The sequence below is a fragment of the Peromyscus eremicus genome, chromosome 4, assembly GCF_949786415.1.
Source record: "Peromyscus eremicus chromosome 4, PerEre_H2_v1, whole genome shotgun sequence".
In the NCBI taxonomy this organism is placed as follows: Eukaryota; Metazoa; Chordata; class Mammalia; order Rodentia; family Cricetidae; genus Peromyscus; species Peromyscus eremicus.
In genome coordinates this window covers 9,176,720-9,193,418 of record NC_081419.1, presented here as the reverse complement: position 1 = coordinate 9,193,418, position 16,699 = coordinate 9,176,720, and the positions used below count along the sequence as shown (strand labels likewise).

Here is a 16,699-nt window from a genome sequence, read left to right as displayed (position 1 = left end):
TCATTTTCACCTAACAGTTCACGTTGCATAGTGCATGTTAGAGCAGGCTGTTAAAGCCCGAGTAAAGTCATCACCAGCTCGGGGTGCTCCACGAGCACAGGTCTTTACCTGCAGCTTTGTAAGCTGTGTGCGGAGCTTGCTGTTCTCCTGTTGCTTCTCTTCCGAGGACTGGGCTTTGCCCAGGACATCCCTGAGGGACTCTCTTTCCTTCTCCAGCTCTGTCTGAAGCACAGACTGCTCTAGCTGTTGTCAGAGGAAGCAATGGTATCAAAGAGACAAATGGTCACAGTTTATGATCCCAAACGCACAGGTATATTTACATGTGCACACACACCATTGCTATAGCTGTACATTAATACTCTGAAGTTAAAAACCCAACATCACTTTTCCACATGTCACTCTGACTACATATGAGGAACTCACATCAGAATTAGCTCAGCCTAGATAGACCATCAGAATCTTCAGGGCAGTCTCCAATACCAACCTTTAAAAGCAAACTGTGGTCCTCAAACACCAGTATCAAAATAATTTCATATTTATTAAAAGTGAGGGGGATGGAGAGATGGCTCAGTTGGCTGCTCTTCCACAAGTCCTGGGTTCAATTCCCAGCACCCACATGGTGGTTCACGACCATCTGTAACCCCAGGTCCAGGGCATTAGACACGTTCTGGCCTTGGCAGGCACCAGGAATGTACGTGGTACACAGACAGACGAGGAAGCAATACCTGAGGCCTGGTTTGTAATCCCAACACGTGGAAGGCTGAGGAGGAGGAGAGAGAGGGCGGCCTGGGCTACAAAATGAGAACTTGGAGAGAGGGAGAGAGATAGAGACAGAGACAGAGAGACAGACAGACAGAGAGAGACAGAGACAGACAGACAGAGACAGAGAGAGAGAAGAAAGAAAGAGGGGGAGAAGGGGTGGAAAGAGGGGGGAGATAAAGAGAAGAAGGGAGGGAGGGAGGGAAGAAGGAAAGAAAAAAGGGAAGAAGGACAAAACAAAAGAGCAGACGGCCAGACCCCATCTCAGATTGACAGGTCAGAACATCTATGGCCTCTGCATCTCACAAGCTTCACAAATGGTTTCATGTAACTACAGTATAACAACACGAGAGACCAGAGCCTCCAAGCTCTGTATTTTCTACATGGTCTGAAGCCCAGTCCTGGTGGTTAAGGGTAGAGTACTGCTTTCAATAACAAGTGGACATCAAGGTCTTCTAACATTTTTGTCAAGACTTAACCAAAAATCAAAGTAGAAGTACAAAAGATAGCATCGTTCAGACTAGTTAGGGCGGACTTGACAAAAAAGTTTAAAGAAATGGCATTTAGAAATTTTATTTACTATTGTTTTTAAAAAAGTATTCACTTATATTTTATTTTCCCTAACCTGCTGTTTTCTGTTTCTCTGATCCTGCCAAGGGCTTTGTAAAACTTAAATCTCTTGAAAATGCAATCCTGATTCTTGGCAAGATGCTAACAACCTCTGGAGAGTGAAGAACAGAACGTTAACCACTACAGTACAAGTCCTATTCTCAGTTCCTTTCCTAATCACAGGACACTCTCAGCATGTGCCTTTATGCTTTCTTTATTATTTTATATGTCTACGTGTTTGCTGGCATGGATGTCTGTAGACTATATGCATATGTGGCACTTGCAGAGGTCAGAAGAGAGCATCTAACTCCCTGGAACTGGAGTTATAATCGGTTGTGAGCCACCATGTGGGTGCTGAGAATCCATTCTGGTCCTCTGTTAATGTTCTTAAACGCTGAGCTATCTCTTCAGCTCCCCAAATTGTATTTTCTTTTTCTTTCTTTCTTTTTTTATTTTTCGAGTTAGGGTTTCTCTGTGTAGCCTTGGCTGTCCTGGAACTAGCTCTGTAGACCAGGCTGGCCTCGAACTCAGAGATCTGCCTGCCTCTGCCACCATCACCCAGCCCAAACTGTATTTTTCGCTCTGATAGATACTATGCACAGCTGACCTCCCTCTACCTTCTTGTAGTAAATTTACCTTCTTTCCTCACTCTTCTTTTGCCCTGAGGTCTGAAGATCCTTCTGCAAGTTCACTCACCCCTCCCTTCTCTGTTCCTTTCACTCCTGACCCTCCCTGTGCCCACAGCCTACCCACTCACCCTCCAGGTCACAGCTGAGACATCATTTCTAAAGGGTGGTCACCTCTTTCTCTCTCTCACCTGTTTCATGTGCTGGACTATCAACTCCTCAAGACAGGTCCTCAGAGGCAAATGAATACTTATTGGATGAATATTGTTTTCTCTAATTTGCAAGTATAACCAAGTAGTGGCTCTTTCAACCAATCATAAAAGGAAACAGCAAACTAAAATCTAACATTAACTTAAAAAGAAGGTCTTGGAGCTATTCTGAGAAAGGAAAACTAGGATTTATCAAGTACGAACTACCAAGGGCTTTAATGTCCATATCTCCTTTATCTCACCATCTCCCATCTAACGGAGGAACAGGCTGGGGGCTCAGAGCCCTGAAATGACTTGCCCACGTTTTACATAGGGGTAATGTTTGAATTCAGAATGCCAGACTCCCAAAATATGCTCTCTGACATGTTCCATCAATTCATATCCTTTATTTTAAAAATATTTACTATTAGGATTATGCCAGGACTGGTGGTTCATGCCTGTAATCCCAGCACTATAAAGCTGAGAAAGGGTGATTTCCATGAATCCCAGGCCAGCCTAGGCTACACTACATAGTGAGATGCTATCACAGGCTGCTTAGTCTATACTTGGCATATGCTCCACCTACCTGAGTGAGCCTTTTGAGGTTCTCCAGCTCCTCCTTGAGCTGGCTGGCTTCAGCATCCTTTAGTCTTAGCCGAGTCTCCAGCTCAGCTTCGTAGGCACTGAGATCTCCTTGGGCTTGCTGCAGGGATGCATTCACCTCACGCTGCTCCCGGAGGGCACTTTCTAGCTCTGCAAGCTCCTGCAAAGATGCAGCATGTTTAAATGCAGCATCCTGAGTGTTGTGTGATCATCTGCAAGTCATCGTAACTAACCTGCGCACCCAATGCTGACCAACTGCTACTGCCTGGCACAGAAAGATTTATGAACAGCAGGATGGAATATCATGCTGGCATATCCAAGTCCTGAAAATTCACCAAGTTACCAACATGCTGTTTCCAAGTAACTATTTGAATGACACTCTACTCTGCAAGCATATGAGAAAGACAGGAGTGGGGAAAATGCACAAAAAAAAAAGAATAACTAAGTGTAAGGCCTGTTTCCCTGGACCTTGTGTTTCATTACCTTCCTAACAGGTCTGGAAGACAGTTCACGGTTTCTAGGAAAGCAACTGGAGAACCATCTCAGTGACCACAGCACCATGGTGCTAGAAAAAGGAGGTGCATTATGGACCTAGATCTCTGACGGCAAAGTCCACACTTTTCTGAGTAAACCATAGTGTGAACACGGAAGGACTGGCATTCTAAAGATGGCAGTGACTGAACAGAGTGCTGCCAACAACCCAAGTGCTAGCCACTGAGGAAAGGAAAATGCTTTCCAAACTAAACTATACTGACACACCTTCATACGCTAGTGTGCAACTTCAGCCTATTTATTTGGGTATAGAAGAATTAGCTTAAACTACTGTGAATAAATGCAGTTATTGCACGTATACCACAAAAGATTAACATCCAAAATATAAAGAATTCTTGTGAATCATTAACAAAAGAAAGAGGGTCTAATACAAAAAAAAAAAAGGTCAAAGAATATGATTAGGAATCCATTAGGCTGAGGAAATCTGAACTTCAAAGAACAAATGAAGGGTGTGTAACCTCTCCAGTACTCAGGGAAAATGAAATTAAAAGAAGATACTATTTAATATGGAGCATAGAAGAACAAAGTAAACTGTAGTGGGTAGCCATTCCAGCTTTGATCTGGAAGTTCCAACCCCCATTGAGGCTTCGGTAACTGTCACGCCTACAAGGCGGGGCCGAGAGAGGACCCTGGAGACCCGAGATCGGATGTGAGGGCCTCTCTTGGTTCCTGGACCCTGGACACTGGAGGTAGACTGAGCAGAGTTCTCCAGAGAACACCGCTGGACTGCGCTACACCTTTCCCAGACCCTGTTACCTATCCCTTCAATTGTAAGTTACCCCACAAAATAAACCTCCCTTTCAACTATGTGGAGTGGCCTTAATAATTTCCAATAGTAAACCAGCACAAGGAACCCATCAGGCACAAGTACAGAATGGAGAGCAGTCCAAAGCTTCATCACTCATGCACACATGCTGGCACATGCACATGTGCCCCACACCCACACCCACACCACTATAAAAGACATTTTTGGGGATAGGTAGGAAAATCTGAAGGTAGTTTAACCGTTAGATGACCCCAAGGAAGTACCCTCACTTTTCCTAGGTGTAAGAATGGCATTCATTGTAGTGATGTCAGAAACTAACAACAGTGATATGAAAGTATGATGTTTGAAACCTTATGAGCAGGAACAAAGCATATACATTTATAAAATCCAAACCAAAATATTTATTACTCTAAGTAGGCTCAGAGATATTTAACCACTCTTTCAATGTTCCTGCAAATGTGAAAATTTTCATAATACAAAGTTTGGAGGAAGACATTTTTTAAAATTCAGCAGATTGACAAATAATTACACTTCCTGCTGGTGTGGTGATGCACACCTACAATCTCAGAACTCAGGTAGTAGAGGCAGAAGAGTCACAAGTTCAAGGCCAGCCTGAGCTACACAGTAAGTTTTTTTTTTTTTTTTTTTAAATTTTTGAGACAGGGTTTCTCTGTGTAGCCTTGGAACTCGCTCTGTAGCTCAGGCTGGCCTCAAACTCAGAGATACGCCTGCCTCTACCTTTCAAGTGCTGGAATTAAAGGCATGTACCACCACCACCCAGCTATAGCAAGATTTTATCTGAAAAAGAGAACTAAGACAGCACAGGGAAATTCTCAAAGTGATGAGGATGGGCAACAAATGAAAGGTCTAACTTACAGCCTTACGGGTGTGGGGCACAGCTATAAAACGATGTCAGTTACCAAGTAGTAACAGTAAGATGAACTATGCTATTCCTATAATTTTACTGCATACACCCTACATAAATATTTTATATATCACTTTGAGCAGATACAATTTCATAATCTTTAGTTGTTTGGCAACCTTTGAGAGACAGGAACAAAGCTAGCATAATCTTTCTAGGCAAAGAAAGAATAACGCTTCCAAGTATACAGAATAAGAAATAGTAATTGTCATTGTCCTCAACTTGAAAGAACACACACCAAAGAACCACTAATCCTTTTGTGACTTACAGTGGCACTGTGTCTAACTAAATTTGGACAGCATTTACTTCCAAAGTTCAAACAAACAGAAAGAAAGAAATCATACCTTCCTCATATTTTCTGCATCCATGGCAACTATTTCCAGTTCATCCCTCTCCTGCTTGACGTCTGTCAGTCTCTGCAGCAATGTCTCTTTCTCACCCTGTAGCTTCCTGCATTCATTCTGAGCCTGAGTTGCCTGGCCTTTGATGGTCCCCAGGTACTCTTGCAACCCACTGATGACACCTTCTAAATCCTTCTTCAGAGCTTCATTTGCTGCTATCTGGCCTGTGCAAGGTTAAAACAGAGGGGGTAATATGTATTTTAGAAGTACTTTGTCTCCTTTGTGATTGGTTATTAGCCCAGAGTGAAATTCTAAGTTTCTTATTTACTTTATTTTTCAAGATAGGATAATTTATTTCCTATAATATTATGCATGTATACAATAAAATAAGCATATTAATGACAAACATTTACAGAATGCCTAATGCTATAAAAATTTAATTTCTGCTAAAATAATAAAAAAAGGTATAATAAAACTATGAGTTCTTGCTGAATATACAAAACAAGACCACTCAATAAATAAGACTAAACACCAATTTCAGACTGGCAGCATAAATACAGACCCTGAAGAGTTAAAAAGAAAGTTCAAACAAACAAAGTGATATGTGGTATGGGGGTTGGAGAAATGGCCCATCAGTTAGGAGCAACTGGCTGCTTGTCATGGCAGCTCACAACTGGCTGTTAACTTCAGTCCCAGGGGATCTGACAATCTCTTCTACATTCCATGGGCACCACATGCACATGGTACACAGACATACATGCAGGCAAAATACCCATTCACATACATTTCTGTGTAAGGATTTTAAAAGTATATGCCGATACATGCTATTTTGCAGGATACTTTATTGACAACAGTACGAAAAACTTGTCTCCACAACTAATTATCAAGATATAAACAAGTTTAAGGTGACACACAGAGTGGCAATCAGGGGATGGAATCTTGCTGTACACTAAGTGCAGGCTCTCATTACTACACCACTATTCTGAGAGTGTTCCCATTTAAAACTGCCTTGCAAATGTGGACCCAGACTTCTTTCCACACACTTTCTGTAACTAGACAAGGAGTCTCCTAACGTCAACGGGCTCCTGAAAGGATTTCACGCCACAGAAGATAACCAATGACCAGCTGTTCCTCATCATACTGACTTCATGCTTACTAGTCGTCAATGTAACAAACCATAATAATACAAAATACTTTAAATTTTATCAAACATTCTGGATAAATTCAGCAAAATTTCCCTATCAAATATTAGTACTAACACCCAGGCTGTATCCAGCCAAGTCCCAGACTGTCTGTCTGGGTAACTTCTGCTAACACTGAGACCATTCACTTAAATCACACTTCAATCTCACCATCAGTAAGCTGTTGTTCAAGATCCTTGATCTCTTCAGTCTCTTTGGCAATTCTAGAAAGGATCTCATCCAAGCGGCTCTCCAGTTGTATGTACTGCTTGTTCATAATGTCAAGCTGCTGTTCTTTACCCCTTTTCTGGGCTTTCATATGGGACTGAATTTAGGGGGAAAAAAAATCAATACAACCTAAGTTTTTAAAACTCTTAAAAAATAATCTTTAGCAACATTTTAAAAGGAAGGATAGAAAATAAAATGTGGCAATTGCATCTGCTTGAGTTAGGCCCTGTAGTATTTTCATGTAAGTGGTTCTTGTTAAACCCTAGGATGAGTTGAAATAAGATGAGAAATCAGAGCTGATCAGGGAGTGTAAAATATTAAGGGCACAATTGGTAGGTCATATAGAAAATTTCAGTGCTTTATGCATAAATTAAAATGTGTCTTTTAAAAAAGGTTTCCAGAGCACTGGCTATACGGAAAGACAGTATATTAACAGGGAACATCCAAAAGTGCATTCCAAAACATAAATAAGCATTATGTCTGTGTACAAGGACTCTAAGAGATTTTACTTATGGGTTTTTTTATTTACAAAATTTTGGGGTTGGGAGTTTTATAACAGATAACTAAGGCCTTTTTAATGTGAAAAAATACATTTGAATGTACTTTAAAAGGTTTCTTGGGAAAAATGGAGACTTGTAATAACCAAATACTGAGAATTCACGTTTATTTTCTATCTTCTATTCAAACATTTTGTTTTTAGATATACTAAACTGGGAATGGTGAGGGTGCTCAAAGACCATATATCGCAGCAAGTATTCAATGCAGGGCCTGGGAGAGACATTGCTCTCACACTATCCATGGCCCACACACTCCCTGCCTCCTGACAATGATGGCGTTCTCCAGCCACTGCCACATGAAAGGAATGGATTCTCTTCCTCAGGTGTGCTGGGGGAAACCAGAGAACCAATCATCTATCTAACCCTTCATTTCACAAATGTAAGCCTGAGTCGCAGATCAATCAAACGTCTTGACTGGGGTCTCCTTTGGCAACAGTCATTCACACAGTAATTCTCCAGAGAAAGTCTGCCTTCCCACTCATTCTGCCCTTACCCAACAGGCTCGGATAATACAATGACTGAGGGAGAGCTGTCAGAACAGTTAGAGCCTGAACAACAAATGCTGAGGTTCTCAAGCCTGAGACCTGTTGGATAGACAAGAACGCCCTCTGTTTGAGAGGTCTCCTTTCAAACGGAGAACGAATGCGTGGCAATGCACCCGTCAGCTTTTATTTTACTACCGGTAAATTTGATCAAGGGATGCTCAAATCTTACTTTTCCCCACACTCCCCAAATACTCACCTTCAATCTTTTGACACTCAGTTACTGTAGATAAGAGTTTACATCCTAATAGTACACCCTAGACTTTGGTGGCTCAAAATGAACAAAAGCCCTACTGTACTCCTATCTTAACCAACAACCCTGAAAATTCCCAGTTAAAGTACACTGCAACCTCTGCACGCAGGGCAAACATGTGGTTCAAGATGTCGGTGCTGGGCACTAAACACACGGAACGACAGCAGACCCCGTGGTTTTCCGCAGCGGTGGAGCTCACAAAAGAGGTACTGTGAAAACAGGAACTCACAGACCTGACTCCTCCTCCTTCCAAGCCCTTTCTTTATACACAGAAGAACGACCATACCTTAACTCCGAATCAGTTACAACTGAGCCATGGAGAACACCAATAGTGGGAGGAAAGCTAAGTTCATCTTCAAATTCATGTGCCCTTCCCTCTCTGACAGCCGCATCTTTACAAGTGCCTCTGTGCCTAAGTAACTTCCCAGCGCCTCAAACCACCGTCCTAGGCAAGCTGAGTGACAGCTGAGCTGGCCCAGTCACCAGCATGCTCTGTGAACAGGCCCCGCCCCCAACTTTAAATCAAAACACAGGAAGCTCCCGAGGGCCAATCACGCCCAGAGGTTGAAAGATCACTGGGCTAATTCCCTCTAGGAAAGCAGCACAGATCTTTATGATGTTTGCTCAGTGATACTGTTCCTCTAGCTGGGAAAACTTGGTAACTACAATGGGATTCGATTTTAAATGCCATTTTCCATCCTGAAATCTAATGAAATGTATTTTTAAAAAACATCTGACTAGGCTTGGTTCCTGAGCTAATATTTTTTCATTTTTTAATCTTTATTTTTGGATTTTAATCCTTTCCTGAGGATTAAGCAAGGGCCCCATCTCTTCCTCTGAGTGATCAGGGGCAGATAACTTAGTTTTCCAAGTCACATTCCTACCCTCTGCAAATTGAAAACTTGAGATGAGGTGAACTGAAAAGGCTGTGCTCTGGTGTGGGGACCTGAGCTTGGTGGGTGGCCTTACTCCTACCTGAGCAGATGGGTTCTAGCTACCCTCACGACATAAAACACCATTCCTCAGTCTCTTTAGCCTCTCCTCTATGTGACACTCCACAGTGAAAAGTACACTCCCCTTCTGCCCAGGATGTCACATCGTTTGCTGAAGCAAACACATAATTCAGGCTTTAACTGGACTCAGGACCATCAGGCTGCTTCCTGCCTGCCTTGTAGGGGGATACAGTTTTCTCTTGTGAGGGCAACCCTTACACAGATGGAAGACTTCTTAACACATCACATAATAATTGACTATTATACATCACGGTACTTAAAAATCTCTGAGTTTTCATCTAACAAAAATTCCCGAAAATAACCAAGACTCTTAGGGCTAGTAGGGAGATAGCCATATGGGCATGAGAAGCTGAACTCAGATACCCAGCTCTTGAACTCAGATACCCAGCTCTTATGTAAAGCAGGCACAGCACAAGATGGGGGGGGGGGGGGGACAATCCTTGGATCTCACTGGCCCGCCCGCCTAGCTGAATTACTTAGCTCCAGATTCAGTAAGAGATCCTGTCTCAAAAATAAACGAATCAACGAATAAATGAGTGCACAAATAAGACAGACAACAAATGAGGATGGAAACTGACACTGACCTCTGGCCTCCACACATATACAACATGCACATGTACATACACATAAATGTGTGTGTACACTACATATGCATGCATACACACAATTAAAAATAATACTTTCAGTTTGAACGGTATAAGTCATAAGGCCTTTTTTAGAGAATATGACAATAATGTTACCCTTTGTCAAAATTACCTGGTCCTCTATTCATAGGTATGTACACACTTACACACATATGTACAAAACTGACACATTTAAAGAACCACTAATTTGTCAAGTACTTAAAGCATTTGTAGTGCACTGTCCTTATCACATTAAATTTTTATTCCTGTTAGTCCAGAGAGCTTACATTTTCTTAACTTATAACTTTACGATTCAAACTGTAACAGGAAAACATGAAGGAATTAGTTTCACCTATTTCAGAATAGTGGCTAAAATGTAAGCCATTAGTAAGAATCACTGACAAAACACAAGAGTCTGACCCTACCATTCAGCATCTGACTTCATAACTCAGGATGACAAACTCCAGAGAAATGGTTTATTTTTAAGGACAAAATGAACAGGAACAGCAAACAGCTTCTGTGGAATATTTGTACGAAGAATTAAAGAGGTACATAAGACCTCTGACCCCACCCCTCCTTCAGCACTTTCTCCCTCTAAAGAGAGAGAAATTTACAGGGCACCTTGAAGCAAGTCTCTCTTGCTCTAAAACACAATGAATTCAACCACTGCGCACCCAAAGTGTACCACGCAGCCTTCATTTATTGAAAGCCATTCTTTCAAGACTTAGGTTGTTTTGTTTTGGATATGAATGCTTCACATGAATACATAGCATATATTTGTATTTAATTATATATACATACATATATATCACTTAAATCTGTGTATCAAACTAAGAGACTTTCAGAAAGGGTTCTGCCATTTAAAATGATGAGGCATGCATGTCCTATCTACACACAGAACAAGTCATGATTTCCTATCGTACTCACATGCTTTGGGTCTTTGGAGTCCAGGCTATCTATGGCTAGTTGCAGGTTGCTGATCTCCTCCTGCTTTTCGGCTGTTTCTTTCCTTTGCTTTTCCATCTGCATTTCTAGATCCAGAGCCTCCTGGCGCAATTTGTTTAGAAGTTGTATTCTATCACTCAACTGCTTGAGAAGAAGATCTTTCTCTGCTTCTGAAATCTAATTCTCCCCAAACCCCAGCATGGAATTAACAAAGGAGCAACAACAATTTATGAAGTTCACATCTATAATTTAAAAAATATTTCATATCCTAGAAAATGAGGAAAATAAGAGATTTGGCTGTGGTGGTTGGAATGAAAATGGTTCCTACAGGCTCATATATCTGAATACTTGATCTCCAGTTGTTTGGGAAGAACAAAGGTGTGGCATTGCTGGAGTAGGTGTACTACTGGGGGCAAGCTCTGAGGTTTCAAAAGCTCAAGCCATTCCCAGTTAGGTCACTGTGCCTTGTGTTGTACCTCAAGATGTCATCTCTCAGCCACTGCTCCAGCACCATGCCTGCCTGCCGCCACAAAGGTCATGGACTCTAACCCTCTGGAACCCCAAGCCCCCCAAATTAAACAATTAATTAATTTTGTTTTTTCAAGAGTTTCTCTGTGTAACAATCCCGACCATCCTGGAACTCTTTGTAGACCGCACTGGCCTTGAACTCACAGAGATCTACCTTTCTCTGCCTCCCGAGTGCTGGGATTAAACGTGTATATCAGCACTACAGCAATTTTACAGGAAGGAAAATAACATCACAGAAAACTCGGGTATCTTGCTCAAGGTCACATTAGGAGGTTATAGAACCAAGACTATGTGTGACTTTAGACAATTTTACTATTGTATTACAGTTTAAATATGAACATAGTAAACCAGTGAGTTCCGAGGATTGACACAGTAGCAATAAATTTATATTCATCTACTACTTCCAACAATTTTTTTTCTTTTTGGTTTTTCAAGACAGGGTTTCTTTGTGTAGCCTTGGCCATCCTAGAACTAGCTCTGTAGACCACGGAGGCTGGTCTCAAACTCACAGAGATCTGCCTGCCTCTGCCTCCCAAGTGCTGAGATTAAAAGTGTGGGCCACCACCACCTGGCTACTTCCAAAAATTTTTAATGTAGAGATTTATACAAAGTAGCAACGCTTTTCAGAAGTGCAGGATTGAGGATGGTCCACACCTTTAATCCCAGCACTTGGGAAGTGGGTGCAGGAGGAAGAATAAGTAGTTCAAGGTTATCCTCAGCTACATAGCAATTTCCAGGCCACCCTGGGCTACATGAGACCCTGTATTAAAAAAAAAATCCAAAATACATTAAAAATATTTTTTAACCTATGCAATTACATCATGGATTTGAACTGCATGAAACACTTGGCAATTGCTCAAAGTAGTTTTTGGTCGTATGTCCCCCACCTGACACACAACCTTGCGTTTGACAATGTTCACGGCCCGGCAGAGGTGTTCTTTGGTTCTTAACCTAAGTCCCAGGTGAAGAGGCTTCATCAGAAGAGACGAGTCAGGGAGCAACACAGTATAGGAGACCGAATACATGTTCTGTGAGAATTTTTAATATTTGTTTTTACTATTTTAATTATTTGTGTATCTGTATGTGAATTTGTGTGAGGGCAGATGCCCATGGACGACAGATGTGTTAGATCCCCCTGGAGTTATAGGCAGTTGTAAGCTGCCTAACATGGATGCTGGGAACTGAACTCTGGTCCTCTGGAAGAGCAGTAATTGATCTTAACTACTGACCCATCTCTCAGTCTCAGTTTATGTCAATTTTAAGTAATTTATTTCTATACAGTCTATGAAATGTTAATAGGATGTCATCATGAATGACATGCTTTAACCATATTCAACTCTAAAAGTATCCAACAATTAATTTAAAAATGATTTATATGACTATACATCCCTGGCTGGTCTGGAACTCACTCTGTAGACCAGGTGGGTCTCAAACTCACAGAGATCTTCCTACCTCTGCCTCCCGAGTGCTGGGATTAATGGCGTGCACCACCACTGAAATTCTACAGGTAGGAAGCAAACCCACTAAAAACTATTTTCTTAGCTATGCTTCCACATACCTTTTTTTGTTGTATAGCTTCTTCTAGCTGCTTTAATTCTTGAGTAGCCCGTAATATTTTCTGCTCTGCTGTTTCTATTTCGTGATGGAGCTCTGACAGTCGAATGTGTGCTGCAAATTTAAAACAATTCTCCTATATACACAAGAAAAACGCTGACTTCTCAAGTTCTTACTACGTTTTCTTTCTGTGCAGTGAGCTCCACCCTAGGTAAGTTGTTCCACTGCAGAACAAGGAAATGTAGTACTTATGATGGCGTCCATCTCTATTCAGCTCCATTCTACAAAACTATAATTGATCCTTTTATTTGTATACTTCTTAACACGAGAAGGACTTGATTTCTCTTACCACTGTGAACTGTTTTAAGAGAACAGAACTTCATTGCAAAGTAGGTACTTTACTTTACATGTTACTAAGTCATAATTCACCCGGGATATTAACAATAACACCACTACCATCTCCTTTGTTACAGATTAAATGCTTTATGATGGGATTCAGTATCAAGAAGTTCACCATCTGGGGCTGGGTATGGTGGTGTATGCCTTTAATCCCAGCACTCAGAGGCAGAGCAGGGAGATCTCTGTGAGTTTGAGGGCAGCCTGATCTACATAGTGAGTTCCAGGACAGCCAGAACCATAGAGAGATCCTGTCTCAGAAAAAACAAACACTGAAACCCAAGTAGTTCGTTGTGGGAGGGCTGGAGCTGGATTTGAGGAAGGGTACTTGTCCAGTAAGTGCACAAGGCCTCAGGCTTGTTTCCCAGCACCGATGAAGAAAAGGGAAGGAAAGGAAATAAAGAAAAGGGAAGTAACAGAACGAAAGAAAGAAAAGAAAGGAAGGAAGGAAGAAAAACTTTACTCTCGAGGGGACCTCAAATCAGCTACTTTCTACCACAGATTTCATTCTGCCTTTTCCCTTGCTCACACTTCATCCTCTCACAAAACCCTCCTGAAGCCAGTTTGTACACACATCTCATTTATTTCTTTCTCCTGCCAAAGCTTTCCATAAAATACATGAAAAAAAAAAAGAAATCAGTGTCCACCTGGACTCCTATGTAACTATCAGCTAAGCAAGGATGTGCTGATAATCTGATTAGTGGGAGCCCCACAGTGGACCAGGAGTCCACAAGGTGCACAGACTCCAGTCAGGGTTCCCTTTCTTCCGAATCCACACAGCCAGTGACTAAGTGGACTCAGAGCTAACACTGGCAGAGACCCTTCAGTACCTCTTGGCTTAACCTCTTCCTGTACTGGCTTACCGGGAGTGGAAAGATCCCTTGAATTAGACTGGGGGCTGCACACCAGGGTTGAGGAAACAGACTGCAGGGCATGTCAGGAAGAGTCAGAGGCCGGCCTGAGGTCTAAGCCTAAGGAGAGTGCTCTTCTCCAGTACTGGAAGGCTTTTGCCCTCATGGTTCTTTACCTGCTTCAGTGATTATTAACTGTATCTCTAAATGAGTAGTTTCAGTGCTTGTTGGCAGAATCCGATTTACATACTTCCCTCCCCAGACAGGTTTTCACTCTGTAATAGCTCTGGCTGACCTGGAACTCACTCTGTAGACCAGGCTGGCCTTGAACTCACAGAGATCTGCCTGCCTCTGCCTCCCAAGTGCTGGGATTAAAGATGTGCACCATCACTGCCTAGCCAGACTCTTATTAGATGGATTCCTTGACATGTTGCCATCAATTACTGTCAGAAATCTCATCCTCAAGTACAACAGGAATCATCTAAAAAGCGGGCTCAATTATCACTACTTAGGCTTTAGACTTTTCATGTAAATAATAAGTACCACCAATATGTTCAACTAAAACTTATAAGATAAAAATCAATCTGCATATCCTGTTAGTTTATGACTGTCTGTCTGTATGCATGCATTACTTCTTGTAGTGCTAGACACTGAACCAAAAGATTTGTACATGCCAGGCAAATGTCCACATGGAGCCACATGCCCAATCTCATATTTTTTAAGAACTTAAGAATAACTTTGTTTAACCTGCACTTATTTTTTTTTCTGTGTCTTCCAACTGTACATCCGGTGATGCATGGGCTCTCAGGGGCACGTGCTCATGTCTAAGCTGTCCTCCTGACGTCATCTTCTGGATCTGAACTGCCTGGGCATCGCTGACAATGTAAGTCTCAGTGGCAAACATGTTTCTCTTGTATCTGGATTTGCCAATATAAGGGCTTTCATCTGGGGATTTTTCAATTTCAGCATACTAAAAGCAAGCATAGCAATAGGTTTATAGATTAAGAAGCAACCCAACATTATTTATCTTATTGGTGGCAAATATATCACAGAATTACTTATATTTATATTAATCTTATATGTCTAGAAGCTGAAAGATAGAATGTTATTCTTTATCCTCTTTTTCATATAGCAAAAAGGAACTAGAATTAAAAACGGTCTCAAAAGGATTCTCTCTACTAACAAGTCTTTAATAACTAAAGACTACCCACGGCTATACAACTTTTTAACATTGTTTCATCTTTCAGTCAAAAGCCTGTGTGTATTATGTTGCTTCCTGACCAATATAAGTAAGATCTCCATCTAATACATTTTAATATTAACATTTTAAAACCTAAACATGATACTGTTGAATTACTGGTCTTGGACATTGGCAGTTCCTTGTTTCTATGGCATTTTTACTAGTAATGGCTGCCTGGTGCTGGCTCTAGAGAACAGTGGACAAGCCATTTGAGGAGGTGACCACTCAGGTGCTGAAGCACCCGCATTCAAAGTATACAGTGAACTGACCCACACCCAGAGTAAGGTAACAGTGGCCAAGATGACTGCTTTCAATGATAGATGTGGCTATAAGCAAGGATCTCCTTGGAACGTTTATCTTTTTAGAACACTACTTTAACTCCAGGAGGCAAATAACACACACTCAACCAAAATACAGTTTATTTTGGTGATACCTTTACATCAAGAAAATGGAGTGTGACTGGTGGGCTGGCTCTGCATGCACAGGCACTTGTGGCAAAGGCACCTGCTGCCAAGGCTGACCACCTGAGTTCAATCTCTGGGAACCACACAGTGGAAGCCAAGAAGTAACTCCCAAAACTGTCTAACCTCCACATGCATGCCCTCCCTATACACACAAACACGAATACGTATTTAAAAAGAAAACCGAGTGATTAAAATCCCTTTTAGAGTGCTAAAAAAAATATAAACTTACCTCTGATGGATAATAATTTAGTGGCTCAAACTTAGCATCAATTTTATAAAAGGCCAGTTCCTGCTCCAGCTCATACTGCTTTTGACATGCTCGAGTTAGTTCCATTGTTTTCTGTTTTAGCTATTGGTCAATATGAGATGAATCAGTATCAGTGAGTTAGCATGACCCTATAATGATATAGGTAGTTCTCACTATAGCTACACCAAATAGCACAACACTGAGACTATTTTATCTCAATCCTATATTACAAAAAATGAAACACAGAATTATCATTTTAGAAGAGATCACATAAAAGACCTTTGAAGCTTGTACGCTATTTCAGGATATAGTGAGTCAAGTTTTAAAAAGCAATTTAGGTTGTTTCATCTAAACATGAAAATAAATTATCAGCCATTTTGTAGTACTTGCTTCCTGGTTTCCCAATTATGAGCACTAATTTACTGAACTGAACTCTTAGCTTACTCTTTCATTTTAATGATTGCTTCAATTCATGGAGAGACATTTTACAGAAGAGGAGAAAGATTGGCTTTAGTCAATGACTCTTAGCTGTGAGTGTTCAGTGTGTGTGTGTGTGTGTGTGTGTGTGTGTGTGTGTGTGTATCTCACTGTGTTTCCCAGGAATCTGCTATGCAGCCCAGGAAGGCAGTGTGTGATCTTTCTGTCTTAGCCTCTTCAGCACTAGATTACAGGCATGTGCCTCCATGCTGGGCCAGAACATTACTCTGTAGC

General features: G+C 41.4%; 1 protein-coding gene across 5 annotated transcripts in view; it reads right to left on the bottom strand.

The window, feature by feature from the left end:
* Cntrl (centriolin) overlaps positions 1 to 16,699 on the bottom strand; it is an 87,555-nt gene that overhangs the window by 48,375 nt on the left and 22,481 nt on the right. For all 5 annotated transcript variants that reach the window (XM_059260149.1, XM_059260148.1, XM_059260147.1 and 2 more), the window contains 8 exons: positions 15,971 to 16,090; positions 14,785 to 15,007; positions 12,795 to 12,904; positions 10,691 to 10,885; positions 6,719 to 6,872; positions 5,370 to 5,590; positions 2,769 to 2,945; positions 109 to 243 (listed from right to left, as the gene is read on the bottom strand). In XM_059260149.1, the coding sequence (XP_059116132.1) occupies positions 109 to 243; positions 2,769 to 2,945; positions 5,370 to 5,590; positions 6,719 to 6,872; positions 10,691 to 10,885; positions 12,795 to 12,904; positions 14,785 to 15,007; positions 15,971 to 16,090 (1,335 nt within the window). The remainder of the gene's footprint in view (positions 1 to 108; positions 244 to 2,768; positions 2,946 to 5,369; positions 5,591 to 6,718; positions 6,873 to 10,690; positions 10,886 to 12,794; positions 12,905 to 14,784; positions 15,008 to 15,970; positions 16,091 to 16,699) is intronic.